Here is an 18367-nt window from a genome sequence, read left to right on the forward strand (position 1 = left end):
CAATGTAGAAGGAAAGAAGAAAAACATGTGAAGTATTAAAACAAAAAGATCAAGAGAGAAAAAGAAGAAATCCCGTAGTACAAGTAGCTAAAAAAAAATTACAAAAAAACGCCGTCTGTTGTCTCGGAGGCATTTATTAAGCAAAAAAAATGTAACAAAAAAAATAAGTTTTTTGATGTATATCAGTGGATTGAATCTACCGTTGTTGAATTTTTTCACACACCCGCCCCAACTCTCTCTCTCTCTATCTCTCTCTCTCCATTTCTACCTACTACTATTCTCTTTTGATGATTTACCTATGAGGAATTCGTCGCCCTGGGCGTTTCCCACCCATCCTTCCTCTTTTTAATTCATTGCAATTAATTTTCTTAATTCGTCCAGCAATTTACATATGAATTCTCTTTTTTTTTTGTTCTTTTATAATCCTCCATCCAAAACACCCACCACCCACCTTCTCGTTTACCTTCTTATCTCTCTCTCTTATTTTGCGGAAACGTCATGTAGTTATAGAAACGGAACGAAAATAATAAGAGAGAAAATGGCCGAAAATGTCGTCGTACAGCCATTGAAACAAAAAAAGAAAAGAAAAATCAAACAAAATCTTGTCGACTGATTATTTGTTCCATTCTCATTTTTTTTTTCTCCTCTTCAAGGGTTGCAGCTGAAAAAATTTAGACTAACTCATATCTCAAATCCTCTAAATTTTTCCTAGTGATTCGAAAAATATATGACGTGACTCTCTACCCGAGTCTGGGTAAAGTCGAAGAGATCCAGAAATTATTATTATTATTTTTTTTTTTAAATTATTATTATTATTTTTTTTCCCCCTTTAATTGGATGCAGCTGCCCCCTCCCAACGCATTTAAATTTTTCTTTTCCTTTTAATTTTCAATGTTTCTCGTAACCGTTTTGATTCTCTTGTTCCGATCTTCTTTATTCAAACCTGATCTTGACGAACCCTGCCTGGATTATTTTTTAATATTTATCATTTCATTTTTCTCTTTTTTAAAAATCCTTCTCTTCTCTCTCAATCGATTTACTTGCTGGTGTAGCTGGGGTACCCTCAAACATATTCTCTCGTCGCTCCAATGGATCGATCCCAACCAACAGGAGAAAATCTAAACAAAAAACCAATTCAGAGCCAGAACACATTCGTTTGTTTGCGTAAAACACGTTCAGGAGAAGTAATCAAATAAGTATTTACACACACAAACAATAAATAAGTTCAATCAAGTTCATCCAACCCTCCCACCACATTCTATGAGACAGATTTTTAATTTCATTTTTCTCTCTCTTTTCTAGCTTACAATTCTTTAAATAGGGACAAATAATTCGTTGGGTCGGAATTCTTCTTCCATTTGTTTTTGCCTTTTGAATCCAACGACTTACAACCGCATACTGATCCAACTGGTGGCAAACGACTGCATCTCCTTGTATAATTAAAATCAATATTAGAGCCCGAGACATTCCAGTCGACAATTCAAGAAAAAAGAAATTAGAACTTTCCTCCTTTAGAAATCTCGAATAACTTAAGCAAATATTTAGAGAATGAAAAACCAAAGTCTCCCAACTCATCTCACACATTCACACCGTTGATTTAGGCAAGACATTGGCGAGAGATGGATCCTTCATATTCATTTCGCAATCAGCAATTTCATGTCCCGCGAAACACACAAAAATTCTAATAGCTTTCCCCGTTTCATTTCCCAGAGAAAACAAAACTAAACTAAATTTACTGCGTTGCAATAATCGTGTTCATCATCTCTCTCCCCCCCCACCCCACATCATCTTCCCGTGTGTGACAAGTGTGTACGGATCGATCATCGACTCAATCGGGAACTTTCTCTCTTTTATTTTGGGTTCTTCCTTCTTCTTCTTCTTCTTCTTCTAGACCCTCACGTTCCCGACATGTTTCAGCATCTTCTTTCTTTCTCCCTATCGATCGATATCTTTTTATCATTTTTCCTTTATGGCCATTTTTCGTCGGGTCCCGTTTAGATCTTCCACCAAAAATAAGTAGAGGTCTCCCAAAATCTCAACATTTTCCATTTTTCGATTGTTTGTTTTTCCTAATTTTCGGTTTAATTCCTCTCGTTTTTTGGGCCCGTGGTTTCTATGGAAGAAGTTAAAAAAAAAAGCTAATTTTAATCAATTTGTGTAAAAGCATAAAAAAGGGTGGGGGAAAGGAGGGAAGCCTTGTGTAACGTCCATGGTTGTCGAAAATGTCATCAATTGACCCGCAATATGGCTTTTATTTAAAAAAAAAAAAACCTTTTTTTTTTGTTTAAAAGAAAAATCTTGTTTCCCTTTCTCATACTGTTCTGCCCATTCCCTTGTGTTGATAATCCCTGACCCCCATCTTTATCCTTGTTTACACCCGTACCGTTAATTCATTAAGTATTATTATTACGATCAAAAGAAAAAGGAAAAAAAGAAACCCGAAATACACACCGACCTTAAAATTAACAAAATCAGACTACAATTTTGATCCCTTTACTTTTTCGTAAGAACTTGATGCCTAAATTGAATCGATTCTCAATTCATTCTTATCACAGAATGTCTAATCAAAACAGGGTCGACTATTTGAAAAACGTCATAGTTGGAAAGGAAACGCCATAGCATAAGTTGTTCGAAAAACAAAATTGAGACTCTGTTCGTCGACTGCATGTTCTATGCATTTGGTAAAAGGACGCATAATCTGGCGAGAGAGTGCTACTTGAATTTATATCATGAGAGGTCGACGCACAATGGTACGTACTGTCAGTACGTGCTCGAGTTTGAAAATTGTGAAGAGAATTTCAAATCATCGCCAGCTGAAGGAAGGCAGGCTTTTTTTTAAAAAAAAAAGACTTTTGATCGCTGCACTGATTATCCAGTTTGTTCGTTGTAAAAGTGTGTTTCCAGACTCGCCGTCTAGATGGTGTACATTGTTTTGTTGGAGAGGATTTGATTTCCCGCCGAATAGAAATAGTGTGTCGAATAACCGTCGTGTCGCTGCTGATCTGACAGTTTTGACAGACGTCTCTAGCCAACGCCGCTCCAAGTCAAATACATTGCTGATTGCACAAAGGCATGTTTGCCTTCTTTGTTGTTTGAAATGTTCGAATAGTTGTCGATGGTCGTCCACGAAGAATCGTGTAAGTTGTCTTAAATTCCAAACGGAAAACTCTGTTTAGATTGTCAATTGTCAACATTTTTTGCGTCACAGATGATGGATTCCGACGATGAAGACGTGTCTGAGAACGACATTCTCGATTGGTACAAGAGTGAAGTAGCTGATATTTGGGACACGGCTACCGATTCAGCCTTCGCCGATCTCAGTTCCAATTTTACAGATATGTTTAGACAGGTCATGAATGATGTGAAGCAGAGGAGTCAGGCCAGCCAAGTGCCAAATGGCCATGCCCTTGAAGTCAATGGTCACCCTTCTGCGATGAATGGTGTACATGAACCACAGGCATCTGCAGAGCCTGCCACCAACACTGTTTCTGTCAGCTCTGACCAGTTGATGGCAATGCTTCAAGATGAAGATGAAGATTGGCTGGAGGATAGCAATAGTCCTTCACATGACGAAGAACCAATGGTTCTCTCCGTTCAGCTAACAGATCCCCAAAATCCACAAACTGAAGAGGACCAAAAAAACGTGAAGGGAGTCAGTCAGGAGAGTAATCACCTGGCTGACTCCATTTTGCTGCTGTCTGGAACAGCACTCCAAATCTCCCTGTCAGCATTAAAGTTTTTGTTCTATTTCTTCGTCATACTGATTGCAATTTATACTACTTCTCTCTTCCACAAGCCATTACAAAAGTGGTTTCTCAAAAATGTTCAAGACTATATTTATCCCTCCATGAGGCTGCTTCGCTTTGCAACACTGCCATTGATTAAATCCTACCCATTTCTAACTGGTAAATCATTGTAACATTTTAGAATTTTGAACTTTCTTATCCTTTCATTCTATTTAGACCTACACGAAGAAACTTGCTTAATCTCTAACCCGTGGTACGGCTACGGGAAGAGTTCTGCTGACTGTTGGCCTTGCAGTCAAGTAACTGCCGTCGAACAGAGAAATATGTTGGTCGACGAATTCAAATCTGGTTATTATAATTCTGGCATACCCATCTTGATGAAGGTATAATTTCTTAGTATTCGTGGTGCGCAATGGCAACATATTGACGCTTTCGTAATAGGGCGCTGGCGTCAAAGTAACGCTGGAAGATATTAAGCAAATCTATGCAAGGAACGGTAAACAACTTCTGCAGGGAATCGGCGGTTTCAAGTCGAATCAATTCTCAAATTTAAGCAACTTTTTAGAACAGCCATCGAACCTCTTACAGAAGGACTTTCGAGCATACTGGTACTTGATTTATTTAAATTCGATTTGATTTTTATTGTTTTGAGCATTCTTTACAAAATAGGAAAATCAATCGTGTTGGTTCTGCTCGACTCTTTCGTCGATTGTATAATCGACCGCCATTTATTCCTTTGGATACCGAAGTAGCGCTTCATAAGCACTTATTCATCGAAGGAGTGCAATCGCACAATTCTAATAAGATGGTACACAAACAAAACAATCATTTTCTTTCTAATATAAACTACAATATGTTTTGTCGTTTAATTTGAAGCCCAGAACAGAATTTGCGAACGTTTGGCTCGCGCAAAGTAGCGGTTCCAGGATTATTCGTTTGATTCCTATCGTGTCCTGTGCAGCTGTCTGCCCTCAGATGGAAGTTACGTTAAATGCCGGAGATATTTGTAAGGCTTTTAAATTGTGACCATGGCTGTTTTTATTACAACTAAAATGTTTTACATTTTTATTTTATAGTGTACTACAACTGGCAGTTTTGGAATCCGATTTCTACTTCGGCAAATCGCTATGAGGATGAAATTAGTATAACATATGTCGGTTCATTTTATTAATACACAATTCAGAGCCACATTGTTCGGAAATGGAATCCTCTGTCAAGAAACAGAAGCTTGTTGACAAAACTTAAAATTACGTCTTAGTATGGTACGAGGAACATTGCGATGGCAATGTTTCAGCTAAACTTCTTTTGAAGTCGTTGTTTGAATACCACCGGTAGCATAGAGATGACGGCGAAAGCCGCAAGAATCAAAATGGAATTGAGGGACACCGTGTCGCTAGAGGAAGTCAATTGATTCAGCGTCGTTCCAGCTTGAATTGCAACAAAGGATGGAGGTGCGACACCTTGATTGGAAAATAGAAAATTCATTAAATGTTCAATAGTTTCCTCGACAAAAGATATGCAAATTACCGAGAAATGTTCCGAAAAAGAACGGACCCATGGGGACACCGATTACCGGAGAAGTTATATTGATAAACCAATTTGGCAAGAAAGGTGTAATTCGTAGAAAGATAATGTAGTTGAGAAGGTTGTTCCTGTGTTCATTGACCTGATGTTGATGATTAAAAAATTGCTTTAGTCAGATAGCATATAAATGTGGTGAGGCAGTGTTCACCTTCTTGGCCCATGCTTGGGCTCTCTCTTTGGCAAATCGGTTAACAAGCTTTGTTCCCACCAAGTAAGAGAGTAGGTAACACAAGGTTGCACCAGTGGCAGAGCAGAAACAGACTAGAGTCAAAGCTAAATAAAAGGGAAACAAATATCCAGACAAAATGGACAAGAAAATTGATCCAGGAATAGCGAATGTCTGCAAACTGGAAAGAGACGATGGATTTAAAGAGAGACACAATGCATAATTTTAAAATTGAATCTTACAAAATGTAGGTGATAAAGACTCCACCAAGAACTTCCACAAAGTATTTGTCCTTGAAACGAGACAGAACTACACCAAGATGTTTTGCATCCTCAATATCTCTGGGCAACTTCATGTATTGCTTTTCTGATTCTTCTACTTCAGGAAAACAACTGTATACACAAATAAGCGATAGAATCGAAAAAATGAATATAATGACTAGAATTCCGATTGCATTTCGCGTGCTGATACCACCAGCATCACTGGATTTCTTGTTAGCTTCTTTCGCCGCTTTTTTAGCATTCTTAGTTTTTGCAGATCCGTTTTTCATTTCTTTTTTTAATTAAGAAAAGATGATGATAATGACTACTTTTCAATTGGGAAGATTATAGAAAAACTATTTTATTTTACAATTCAAAATTAAATCAGAGCAAACTATATTTTTTAACTCTTCACTGTTCACACGTCATGATTTAAATTGGGGCGTCTTCTGCTAGCCAGCAACCAGAAGCTGATTCGATGCTAAAGGCCAAGCGGCCTATCTATTGATTTCTGATATTTCCAATCCCTTGACATTTTTTGTTTTTTGTTGATTCCAAATTAAGTTACATACATACACATACATTATTTTTCAATAAATATTAAATCTTATACTTCGTAAAGCATATAATTGCTTAATTTCTTTGTGAAAGATTAAATGTCGATTCAAATTTGTTATCGCCACCAGGTGGCGTTCAAGGAATACTAATTTGACCTCCTTACCTACCTTCTTATCCTTGTGTGTATTTGCTAGAAGTCCAATTAGAAAAATTGTTGTTATCACGACTTGTCTACCGATGAATGATTGACAACATGTCAATATTGTACCCCTTGTGCTCTATTAGTGGATTATACCTTCAGTTTCTTTATATTCTTATTTCTTCCATCTTATTTGGTGTACCAGTTATTGCAACAACCACATCTTCACAACTAGTGAAAGTGGAAGGATCATTGTCAGATTTCTGTGAACAATGGGTGGCTTTCAAAGATCCACAAACTGGGCGCTGTCTCCCCTGCTCACCCTGCCCTGAAGATCATTTGACTGTGGCTAAATGTGAATTTGATCGTGACACATTATGCAGGCCTCTGACAGATTTAGCCGAGCACATTGAATCTGTTGTTCATAGCAGCAGCAGTGTCACACTGACTAAGAAAAACAACACCATAGTCATTGTAGAGCAAAATACGGTGTTTGAACATCTGCTGGGAGGAATAGAGTAATTTACATATATTTTTGTATTTGTTTTTACATGTTCCACTTTTATGATTGGTCTTTCTTATATTAACAGATATTCACCTGCCCTGGTGGTCATCTTATCTTTAGTTGTTTTTGGCTGTATTTCGTACATCCTAATGCAGTCCTTAAAAAGGTGCAGAAGAAATCAAAAGCAACAACATGGACTTAAAGATCCTCTTCATGAAAGTCTACTGGGCCAAGAGGAGCAGGATGAAAATGATAAACCTGTTTTGGACATGGACGAGATGCTGGCGCAGCGTTTCGGACGATCATTAGTCACCAACGTTTACGTTCCCTAACTTTACTGGTATTGTCGACTAAATCATCCAAATTATCCATGTTTTGACCATTGTCTATATGACCATTGTTGGCAAATGTACAGCAGTGCCTTCCTGTGATGGGATTCAGCCAATATAACCAGATGAATTGATGCACAGTGTTCTTCATGTTAAGTTTTCCAACGTTAAAGCTTAAGATGGAAGAGTAAAATCAGATATCACAAAAATGTCGATTCTAGCCAAGTGAAATCATTACCAATAATTCATTTGCAAGGTGTTTCCTGGTCTTGATTCTTATGTTGCAGAAGGACATTTTATTGCTATCTGTCGTTAATAATAAATAATGACAGAGATAAACATGTTATCTCTGTCATTGTTTATCTGCCATCAACCGTAACTCATTTCATTTTTAGGAAAATGGCATCCAAGGTTACTCCATCCTATTTCGTTTATAGCGATAGGTAAAAGTGCCAATGCAAATAGAGAGGTTGAACCGCAATTGAAAGTCATTCGAAACCATGAAAGTTCTACCTAAAGATTTATTGCATAATCATTTTCCATCGATTGATCGCTTGAGTGAAATTTTCCCTTTAAAAGATAATGAAGTTTCTTCCAGTTTTTAGAATTGCGAAATTGCGACTCTGACAGTGGCACGGTTAGTTTAAATCCACCGTTATCGATGTATACATGTCGATAGTAAATTTTAGAATATTGGGGTCAATATATGATGCTGATTACACCACAGCGTGTCACAGCATCAGTGATCCATGGGGGGTCATGTCTGTGGCAAGCGGACGTGATCATTTGTAAGTTTCGATAAAGGGATGTCGCAACTGAACCTAACCTAACCTGAACCGAGTCCTAGATTTTGTCGCTTGATATTCTTTCCCGATCGTTTGCAGCAGCTGTTACAGTTATCCCAGCAATGACCAGCAAATAACTGCGAGTGTTGCGATACATTTTGGTAACTCGGTGGTGGTGGCCTGTTTTCTCGTATTGCTTCACAGAGTCTCGCAAGTTAGCGGGTTCTGTTTTTTTTTGCCGTTTTTCTTCAATAGAAAGCTTATATAATGTAGCGCGGTTAAAGTTTCCCCCTCTTTGGCCACATCGTGTACTGTTGGATTCGCTCATTGCACTTTATTATATGTAAAATTCCTTTCTTTTGCAATTTATCGATTATATTCTTCGTTGATCTTATAATCAAATTTGCTGCCAGTGTTAATGAGCCGCTATGTGGGAGAGGCTTGACACGCATGATGGTTCTTTGACTTGGCTAGTGAGAAAATTAGTGTTGAAAACTACCACCTTTCACTTTTCTTTTTTCGTTTCGTATTCTCTAGAGTGTTTAGAAGCGATTTGGTTCTCGATTGCCGAGTCGAGATTGTGGTCTTTAAGCATTAGTACGCTCACTTTTTACCTTTCAATTTGAAGGTGGGTCTATTGTATCAAATTGGTAAAAGCGCTCAGGAATCTTTCACACTTAACTGTCAACTGCGATTATTTTCCCTCTTCCCCAAAAATTGTCACGCTTTATTAATAGAAAGTCGGTTACTGACATCGCGCGTTTCCTCAATAGAAGGGAAAATTTAACAATTAAATTTGTCGGAATTTTGTCTGAATTGTTCTCCGTTCCTTCCTTTGTAAGATTTATCACGGCTGGAAATTGTTCAATCTGGCGATGTATGTATAGCTCAAGCGTCTTTATGCCCAGCAGGTTTCAAAGTGCCATTGGCAGCGTAGAAATTGCTTGTTAATTACGCTGGGACTAAGTGACACACCGGCTGGCTGTCACTTTCTACTGCTACTTTAATGCCGAAGCTGGGCGCTAAACTTATTGCTCTAGTTCCTCCTCTATTCTGCTAACAATTAGCGTCGAGCATACTATCAAAAATCTGGAAACAGCACTGTTATAGCGGTCTCTTAGTTGCACGGACTGTAGGTCTCAACTCGCTCGAGGCGTTTACCTTTTATCCAGTCCCGCAGTATTATTGCAATTGAAACCACGCCTCTGCGTTGCACGCTGTTCTCCTGTAGCCCGTGTCCGAGGAGAGCACTAAAGTCATCGTGTTTCGGCTCCGACACCATCAGTAGTCGCTCGCTGCTCTTCCGTCTCTCACGTTCAATCACCACACTCGCGCAGAGATCATGTTTAAGGTAACTAGTCATTCATTTCAATATTTATTGGATGTATTGATCATTGATTCTATTTGATTTGGTTAGACGATCGCATTGTTGGTGATCTTCGGATGCGCTTTTGGCGCCCCCACTCCTCGCGTCGAAAAGCGGCATCCAGCGCAATTTAGAAGTGATAATCATAACAAATTAACCCCCGGTAATGCCATCAAAGAATTGGAATCTTCGCTAGACAAAATCGACTCGATTTTCAAAAATCCGTTCGGGAAAATTGGTACGTATTTAGGGAATAGCGTGAGTGTTTTTCACAAAATATTATGTATAACCTTGCGTGTCCAAACAAAAAAAGGCGGAAGCCACGCTCAGGTGATTCCACCTCTGCCGTCAAGGTCGTAGGAAGGTGTCTTGCGGCTGTTTGTGTTTCGCACAATCGGCCAGCACGATCTTATATTTTTTTTGTATCATTGGAAAATGTTTTTAGATTTCCGCTAACTGATTCCAAATTTGATTATCATCAAGGTTCCAACAAGAAATTCGGTTTCCTGGCTGACGATAATACAAAAGATTTTTTTCCTACTACTGATGCCGAAGATTTCGAAGCTGCAACTCGTCCGTCGCGTCAAGATTCCCGAGAAGTGCTACGTGTTGCACAGGCCCGTGATCCATTTGTTGGCACAGAGGTATGGTCCACACTTTCCAGTCGTTAGTTTTTAACTTTCTTCTTACCAGACGAGGAAAAGTACTGCTCAACCGACATTAAAATGAAATCTTATGGGAATGTTTGTTGACGCATATGGTTCAATTACCAGGAGGCTGCGGCGCGTGCCATCGACTCTCCACTGTTCTTCAACACATTCGATCACGCCCACATGGTCACTGGATACGCCGAAAGACGTCGCGATCGCCCAATGCTCTTTCGCAGCATCCGGCCAGACTTTCCCTTCTCCGACATTTCTAGGAGGTATGTACTATATAATTAGAAGAACTTCATCATTCTTTCTCATAATAATACCTTTGCTTTGTTTAAATAGACGACAACGAGTGAATAACTAAACACCCTGCAGGTCGGATTTTAAAAAAAAATGGTACACAGTGGTATTTTCTCTTTATATCTTTTAGTTATATACTTTGATAGAATATATTCAGTGATTGGTACACAATCGAAATTTGATTGAACAAATTAAAACATGTATGTAGGCTTGCGAAATGTATTGTCCAAGCTGTAAGAAAGTATATATCGTTGTGCCCACTCAAATAAATGTTTATAAAACAAAACAGCTGGTGCTCGTATTTTCTTTTTTAATAATAAGTCAAAAAGAGAGAATCAAGTTCCATTCTTTTGGGGCGCGGTGTCATTTTCTACCTTTGAATTGATTGAAAACGAAAGTTTTTTACGAAAAACCACACACATTTACGTGTGGGGTAATCAAATAATCACGGTTGTCATTATATGGATATCCAACCTTGAGGTTATCACGGATTGCAGTAATCAAATTAGAAACACAGACTAATTTTTATGTCGCATGATACGAGAATAAGAGGAACCAGCATTTTTTTAAACAACCTTGTCAGAAACCTTTATTGCAATGAGCCGTATCGTCGCGTCATCGACATTGGCAGGAACCGGATGTGATTACAATCTTAAAAAACATGATTTATTAGAATCATTAGTGTGTAGGCCATATTAATAACTAGTAGGATATAACAGAAACATGTAACTTAAGCCTTGGTCAATGTTCAGGCCTTGAATAAACAAAAAAAAAATAACGACATTCAAATAAAATCAAATTCTCCCGCGAAGACTGATGGCGCTAGAATGTGTCTGCACAAAGCTAAGGAAAATTTACTTGATTATGAAACCAATACAAATTTTAAAAAATTTGGTTCAATACAACTCTGAGATTCGAGATAATATGATAACAGGAGTGAATGGAACAATCTAGAATGTTTTTGTTTATTTATGATAGCAATCTCAATAATAAACACTTGGATAACCTATCTCTAAAAATCACAATTTAGTACCGTAACTGTTGATTGAACCATAGCAACAAACAATAAATGATGACTTGCGCGTTTGTCATACAAAATATAATTATGTAAGAATCATTCAGAATATTTCGTTAAACTTACGTTGGCAAATGCAACAGTTGTTCTCATCTATACGCCCCTTCCCATCCCTAAACCCTAAACCTATAAATACCTAGACGCAACCAAGTTGTCTGCGTCATTCGAGTGATTCGACACCTGAGAGAAGAACTTCTGCAACTCAGCAACTCTACCTGATTTACAATGGCTGTCAAAACTGGTTATTGGAATATTCGTGGGGTAAGTTAAGAAAAGAACAATCAACTATTCTTGCTTTTTCCAAACTGTGTATAACACATGCAACACTTTTGGTGAAAATTTTCAGTACATGCAACCCATTCGACTACTTTTGGCCTATGCCGGTGTTGAGTATGAGGACAAGCGTTATAATGTTGGACCGGCTCCCGACTATGACAGGAGTGAGTGGTTGAACGACAAGTTTAACCTTGGTCTGGATTTCCCGAATGTAAGTAACTTTACTACACTATGTAATAATGAACATGGTGAGTGCTGATGATGACATTTAATGCCATGTATCGTTAGTGCCCTTATTATGTTGATGGAGATGTCAAGATTTCACAAACTTTTGCCATTCTGAAATATTTGGGCCGCAAACATAACTTGGCAGCCAAGACTGAGGAGGAGCAAATTAGAGTGGACTTGATGGAGGCAGAAGCCATTGACATGCGTACAAAGTGGTCTACACTGTGTTACAATGCTGATTTTGTAAGTAATTTTAACATTTCAAATATCATATGTATGACTAAATGTTCCTTCTTATTCTTTTATTGTAGGAGAAGATGAAACCAGATTACATTAAAAATGCTCCAGTGAAGTTGAAGGAAGTTTCCACCTTTCTGGGAAGTCATCCATATTTTGCAGGACAGAATGTATGGTGAAATTTTCTTTTTAAACCATAGTTGCCATTGTAACATTTTAAACTTTTGGATTGTTTTAAAGATTACCTACATTGACTTTGTCATCTATGAGTTGTTGGACCAGAACTCTCAATTGATTCCTGGGCTACTTGATGAATTCCCCAATCTGAAAGAATTTCACGCGAGAATCGGAGGGCTAGAGAAAGTCGCGGCTTATCTTAGTTCGGATAAATGCATCAAATATCCTTTCAATGGACCTATGGCTCAGTGGGGTGGAAAATAAGCAAAAGTTTTATCTGTGGTGCAACCATTATCATCTGTGAATTTAATCTTGTTTTTTTGTTAGTCCTTTACTAGATAAAGTATAACAAAAGTTATTCAACATTCCTTGTTAATGGGCAATACAACATTAACCAAGAATGTTATTTTTAATTACTTATTTTTTAAAAAAAGGTTGTTATTTTTATAGCCTTTTCTGTCCTTTTGGTTCGCGCGATAAACGGAGACAGACAAGAGTATTGCAAGCTCTCAGTCGTCTAGTTTGACTTCAACGAGCCGCTGGCTGATGAGTTTGTTATACAGGTACGGGATACGGTTTTAGGTATTTTAACATTGAAAACTTGAATTTGTAAGAATTCCGGATAAGATCGATTCCGATCGATTCATTTACATTTTGTTCAAACGTTGGAAATACTCATCTATCGTCTTATCCGTTCACATACAATATGTATATGCCCCTTCCCATCCCTCAACTCGTCATCTGTAAATATCTAAGCGCAAACAGGTTTACTGCGTCATTTGAGTGATTCGACTCACGAGAGAAGAACTTCTGCAACACTACAACTCTACCTGACTTTACCATGCCTGTCAAAACTGGTTATTGGAATCTTCGTGGGGTAAGTCAATAACATTGAACTGTTCCTATATAAATCGTTTTCCAAACTATATTAAAAAATTTCGGTGTGAATAATTAGTACATGCAACCCATTCGACTTCTTTTGGCCTATGCTGGGGTTGAGTATGAGGACAAGCGTTATAGTATTGGACCGGCTCCCGATTATGACAGGAGTGAGTGGTTGAACGACAAGTTTAACCTAGGTCTGGATTTTCCAAATGTACGTATCTTTAAACATGCTATGTAATAAAGATGATGATTAAAGATGAATTTTAATTCCATGTTTCTTTAGTGCCCTTACTACATTGATGGAGATGTGAAGCTTTCACAAACTTTTGCCATTCTGAAATATTTGGGCCGCAAGCATAACTTGGTAGCCAAGACTGAGGAGGAGCAAATTAGAGTGGACTTGATAGAGGCAGAAGCCATCGATATGCGAATAAGGTGGTCCACACTGTGCTATAATGCCGATTTTGTAAGTACAATTTGAAACATTGCAATATTTTATGTATGACTTTAATGTTTCTTCTTTTTATTGTAGGAGAAGATGAAACCAGATTACATTAAAAATGTTGCAGTGAAGTTGAAGGAAGTTTCCACCTTTCTGGGAAGTCATCCATATTTTGCAGGACAGAATGTATGGTGAAATTTTCTTTTTAGACAATAAGCAGCCAATGAAAAAAATTTAATTTATTGAATTTTTTTAAAGATTACCTACATTGATTTTGTAATGTATGAGTTATTGGACCAGAACTCTCAATTGATTCCTGGGTTGCTTGATGAATTCCCAAATCTGAAAGAATTTCACGCGAGAATCGGAGGGCTAGAGAAAGTTGCAGCTTATCTTAGTTCGGATAAATTCATCAAGTATCCTTTTAATGGACCTAGCGCTCAGTGGGGTGGAAAATAAGCCACATTTTTATCTATGGTGTATAACCACTATCATCTGTTAACTTTATCTTGTTTTTTTTTTGTTAGGATTTACTAGATAAAGTATAACAAAACTTGTTCAACATTCCTTGTTGAGTAATACAACGTTAATGAGAAATGTTAATTATTATTTCTTATAACAAAAGACAATTTTTCAGCCCTTTTTGAATTTTTTTTTTGTCGCGCGTTACTTTTTAAACGGAGCCAGACAGAGCGTTGCATGCTTAGATCCAATTTGACTTGCGCTGGCCGCAGGGTGATTTGCGCGTTTGTCATGCAGGAAACAATTGTGAATATCGCGGTTTTAGGTATTAGAACGTTGAAAACTTAAATATCCAAGAAATTTGAATAAAAATCATACAATTCCTCCACACGTTGGAAAAATGCATCAACCACTTCATCCGTTCACATATATGCCCCTTCCCATCCCTCAACTCGAAATCTTTAAATACTTAAGCGCAAGTTTACTGCGTCATTCGAGTGATTCGACCCTAGAGAGAAGAGCTTCTGCAACACAACAACACTACCTGACTTTACCATGACTGTTAAAACTGGTTATTGGAATATTCGTGGGGTAAGCCAATTCAAAATCATTCAACTGTTCTTGTATAAATCGTTTTACAAACTGTGTTTTTGTGTGTGTGAATAATTAGTTCATGCAACCCATTCGCCTTCTTTTGGCCCATGCCGGGGTTGAGTATGAGGACAAGCGTTATAGTATTGGACCGGCTCCCGATTATGAGAGGAATGAATGGTTGAACGACAAGTTTAACCTTGGTCTGGATTTCCCGAATGTAAGTATCTTTAAATATGCTATTTAATGAACATGAAGATTATTAAAGATGACATTTGTGTCTTTAGTGTCCTTATTACATTGATGGAGATGTCAAGCTTTCACAAACTTTTGCCATTCTGAAGTATTTGGGCCGCAAGCATAACATGGCAGCCAGGACCGAGGAAGAGCAAATCAGAGTGGACTTGATAGAAGCAGAAGCCATTGATATGCGTACAAAGTGGGGCACACTGTGCTATGATGCTGATTTTGTAAGTATAATTTTAACATTTCAATATTATATGTTTGACTTTAATGTTTCTTACTTGTCTTATTATTATTGTAGGAGAAGAAGAAACCAGATTACATAAAAAATGTTGTAGTGAAGTTGAAAGAAGTTTCCACCTTTTTGGGAAGTCATCCATATTTTGCAGGACAGAATGTATGGTGAAATATTCTCTAGTACCCAATGCTTAAGAAGTTTATTTTTTTTTTAATCATTAAATTTTTTCAAAGGTTACCTACATTGACTTTGTAATCTATGAGTTGTTGGACCAGAACTCTCAATTGATTCCTGAGTTACTTGATGAATTTCCTAATCTGAAAGAATTTCAGGCGAGAATCGCAGGGCTAGAGAAAGTCGCGGCTTATCTTAGTTCGGATAAATTCATCAAGTATCCTTTCTTTGGACCTAGCGCTCTGTGGGGTGGAAAATAATTAAGCAAAATCTATTGGGACATTTCACTATTCATCTTTGAATTTGCTTTTGTTAAACTTCACCAGATAAATTTGTATTACAAAGTTATGTAACATTCCTTGTTAATGAACAATATACATTGTTAAAAAAGTTATTCTTAATTATTGTTTATAAATAAAAATCTGTTGTTTTTGGTTAAATCTAAATTTTTCCTTTGCATTAATTATGCCTTTTTTTTATTAGTTAGCGCGATACGCGTAAAACGAAGCGTTACAGCCATGTATTTTTACTAGAGCAGGGTAGGCACTACAGGATGACGAGCGTGTTTCTGCAGGATATATACTTATGAATAATACGGTCATAGCTATTATAGAGTGAGAACGTTGAAAACTTAAATACTCAAGACTTAACATTTCGTCCACACGTTGCAAGAACGCATTAATCGCCTCATTATCCGATCACATAAAACACGCCCCTTCTTCTTGCCATCCCATCCCACATATCAAAACGCAACCTGGTGGCATGCAAACTGTCAAACTGCGTCATTCGAGTGGTTCCACTCCCGAGGGAAAGAACTTCTGCAACACAGGCACACATCAGCAACTCTACCTGTAATTACCATGGCTGTCAAAACTGGTTATTGGAATATTCGTGGGGTGAGTGAATATGAAATAGCATTTATGTGCTGTTCTTATTATGTATTGACTATTGATTGTTTTTCAAATGGTGTTTGACAATTTTGTTGTAAATTAGTTCATGCAACCCATTCGACTTCTTTTGGCCCATGCCGGGGTTGAATATGAGGACAAGCGTTATAATTTTGGACCGGCTCCCGATTATGACGGTACCGAGTGGTTGAACGACAAGTTTAACCTTGGTCTTGATTTTCCGAATGTAAGTAACTTTGAACATGCTATGTAATTAAGATAATGATTGGAGATTATATTTAATGCCATATATCTTTATTAGTGCCCTTACTACATTGATGGAGATGTCAAGCTTTCACAAACTTTTGCCATTCTGAAGTATTTGGGACGCAAGCATAACATGGCAGCCAAGACTGAGGAAGAGCAAATCAGAGTGGACTTGATGGAGGCAGAAGCTGAAGATATGCGCACAAAGTGGTCCACACTGTGCTATCATGATGATTTTGTAAGTAATTTTAACATTTTCAATATTTAGGCATGATATGATGATTGTTTCTTCTTTTTATTGTTATCATTGTAGGAAAAGATGAAACCAGATTATGTGAAGAATGTTCCAGTGAAGTTGAAGGAAGTTTCCACTTTTCTGGGAAGTCATCCATATTTTGCAGGACAGAATGTAATATGGTGAAACTTTATTTTTAAACCTTTAGTGATCAATGTACTTAACACTGTTTTTTTTCCTTCTCTCATGGGATTCTCTTGAAGATTACCTACATTGACTTTGTAGTCTATGAGTTATTGGACCAGAACTCTCAAATGATTCCTGGGTCAATTGATGAATTCCCAAATCTGAAAGAATTTCACGCGAGAATCGGAGGGCTAGAGAAAGTTGCAGCTTATCTGAGTTCGGATAAATGCATCAAGAATCCTTTCAATGGACCTATGGCTCATTGGGGCGGAAAATAAGCTAAATGGTGGTAACCACTATCATATCTGTAAATTTAATCTGGTTCTTATTTGTTTGGCGTTACGAGAAAAAATGTAGACTATTAAAAGTTATTCAATATTTCGGGTTAATGGGTAATACAATACAACGTTAATGAAAAATTATGGAATCCCTTTTCTGCTTTCTGCCACTTTTTTTTCCGAAGCAAAATATTTTCAATAAGTCCCCCCCCCCCCACCAAATACCGTGCCATAGGCCTACCCGGAGTTTCTTTTTATCTTATACAAATGAAATAAAATAATAAATAAACCATATGTTATTACTGTATTCTAACAAATTTTTTACAAATTCAATGACTAAACCATGTAGGCACTCCTTGTTTAGAAATATTAATGCTTGTTTTCTGGGCATACAATTCTTTTGTCTGTTTCATAGTATTAGTTTGCTCATCATAAATGTCAGTACTGCCATGAATTTCTGGGAAGACAAATTTGTGGTCTTTGTGCTAAAAAACAAACAAAACAAAATGGTTACAGTTGAAGAAACATTAAACAAGATAAGTTTTCAAATTACCAGAGTTACAAAGGCTATTTTTTCATCATTTTCCTTAGTGACATAAGTGTTGGGTAAAGTTTTTGTTTTCCCTTTAAAGAAAATTATTCTAAGTGTTAGTAAAACATCACTTATTTTAACCTCAATAATGTTGTCGTACCCATTTGGTTGTAGGTGCTGACATGAACAACAGGGAGGTTGTAAATTTTTTCAAGATATTGTTTAACATCAAGCTTGGTCATTTGTGATGAGACAACAAACTGAACTTGATTAGGTAGCAAATTGTGGCTCGGTTTGACAAGCTTCATCCAAAAGTCAGGTAGGAACACCCGTAATTTAGGACTACCGCTTTTGAAAGCTGGATATCTACATTTTTAGATTTTTTAATCGTAACTAATTATAAATTTTGAGTGAACCCAATTAAGCTTTGAAATTCTTGACTTACATTCTCGTCGACATTTTCTCAGGATGTTTGAAGCCTCAACACAATCAGTTTGATGATTTCTTGTTTACTGTTTTCGTCTGCATTGACTGCATGGTGCATGCTTGAATCTTTATGCTGC

General features: G+C 37.4%; 6 protein-coding genes across 14 annotated transcripts; 4 read left to right on the forward strand and 2 right to left on the reverse strand.

Annotated features, from left to right (window-relative positions):
• The first annotated feature begins 2736 nt into the window (after positions 1-2736).
• LOC124198680 lies at positions 2737-4936 on the forward strand. Its single transcript, XM_046594650.1, has 7 exons — positions 2737-3137; positions 3209-3905; positions 3963-4129; positions 4188-4354; positions 4416-4554; positions 4623-4752; positions 4823-4936. Exons 1-7 carry the CDS (start codon positions 2748-2750, stop codon positions 4915-4917), a joined length of 1785 nt encoding a protein of 594 aa, XP_046450606.1. The 5' UTR covers positions 2737-2747; the 3' UTR covers positions 4918-4936.
• Positions 4886-6213, reverse strand: LOC124198681 (transmembrane protein 41B-like). The gene is made up of 4 exons (XM_046594651.1): positions 5739-6213; positions 5479-5677; positions 5274-5412; positions 4886-5206 (listed from the first exon to the last, which is right to left on the reverse strand). The coding sequence occupies exons 1-4, from the start codon at positions 6044-6046 to the stop codon at positions 5037-5039; spliced, it is 816 nt and encodes a 271-aa protein (XP_046450607.1). The 5' UTR covers positions 6047-6213; the 3' UTR covers positions 4886-5036.
• A 95-nt stretch (positions 6214-6308) lies between these two features.
• On the forward strand, positions 6309-10677 carry LOC124198684. 2 transcript variants are annotated; one of them, XM_046594663.1, is made up of 6 exons: positions 6309-6971; positions 7044-9423; positions 9490-9676; positions 9922-10082; positions 10212-10363; positions 10434-10677. In XM_046594663.1, the coding sequence occupies exons 2-6, from the start codon at positions 9415-9417 to the stop codon at positions 10453-10455; spliced, it is 531 nt and encodes a 176-aa protein (XP_046450619.1). In that variant the 5' UTR covers positions 6309-6971; positions 7044-9414; the 3' UTR covers positions 10456-10677. The 2 variants fall into 2 exon arrangements, with proteins under 2 accessions (XP_046450619.1, XP_046450618.1); XM_046594662.1 differs by lacking the exons at positions 9490-9676; positions 9922-10082; positions 10212-10363; positions 10434-10677 and having other exon boundaries at positions 7044-7422.
• Positions 10678-11512: 835 nt separating this feature from the next.
• On the forward strand, positions 11513-17416 carry LOC124198682 (glutathione S-transferase Mu 1-like). Of its 8 annotated transcripts, none has more exons than XM_046594655.1 (6): positions 12818-12947; positions 13141-13261; positions 13340-13480; positions 13553-13735; positions 13802-13897; positions 13970-14308. In XM_046594655.1, the coding sequence occupies exons 2-6, from the start codon at positions 13226-13228 to the stop codon at positions 14168-14170; spliced, it is 657 nt and encodes a 218-aa protein (XP_046450611.1). In that variant the 5' UTR covers positions 12818-12947; positions 13141-13225; the 3' UTR covers positions 14171-14308. The 8 variants fall into 8 exon arrangements, with proteins under 8 accessions (XP_046450608.1, XP_046450614.1, XP_046450613.1 ...); XM_046594660.1 differs by having other exon boundaries at positions 12835-12947; positions 13150-13261; XM_046594652.1 differs by lacking the exons at positions 12818-12947; positions 13141-13261; positions 13340-13480; ... (1 more) ...; positions 13802-13897; positions 13970-14308 and adding exons at positions 11513-11727; positions 11813-11953; positions 12031-12213; positions 12282-12377; positions 12448-12785.
• LOC124198683 (glutathione S-transferase Mu 6-like) lies at positions 14463-15813 on the forward strand. The gene is made up of 5 exons (XM_046594661.1): positions 14463-14764; positions 14844-14984; positions 15052-15234; positions 15309-15404; positions 15479-15813. Exons 1-5 carry the CDS (start codon positions 14729-14731, stop codon positions 15677-15679), a joined length of 657 nt encoding a protein of 218 aa, XP_046450617.1. The 5' UTR covers positions 14463-14728; the 3' UTR covers positions 15680-15813.
• Positions 17417-17562: 146 nt separating the features above from the next.
• LOC124198686 (39S ribosomal protein L23, mitochondrial-like) lies at positions 17563-18353 on the reverse strand. The gene is made up of 4 exons (XM_046594664.1): positions 18250-18353; positions 17965-18170; positions 17826-17896; positions 17563-17757 (listed from the first exon to the last, which is right to left on the reverse strand). The coding sequence occupies exons 1-4, from the start codon at positions 18261-18263 to the stop codon at positions 17602-17604; spliced, it is 447 nt and encodes a 148-aa protein (XP_046450620.1). The 5' UTR covers positions 18264-18353; the 3' UTR covers positions 17563-17601.
• Between the last annotated feature and the right edge of the window lie 14 nt (positions 18354-18367).

This window comes from Daphnia pulex, chromosome 7 (genome assembly GCF_021134715.1).
Source record: "Daphnia pulex isolate KAP4 chromosome 7, ASM2113471v1".
NCBI classification, from domain to species: domain Eukaryota; kingdom Metazoa; phylum Arthropoda; class Branchiopoda; order Diplostraca; family Daphniidae; genus Daphnia; species Daphnia pulex.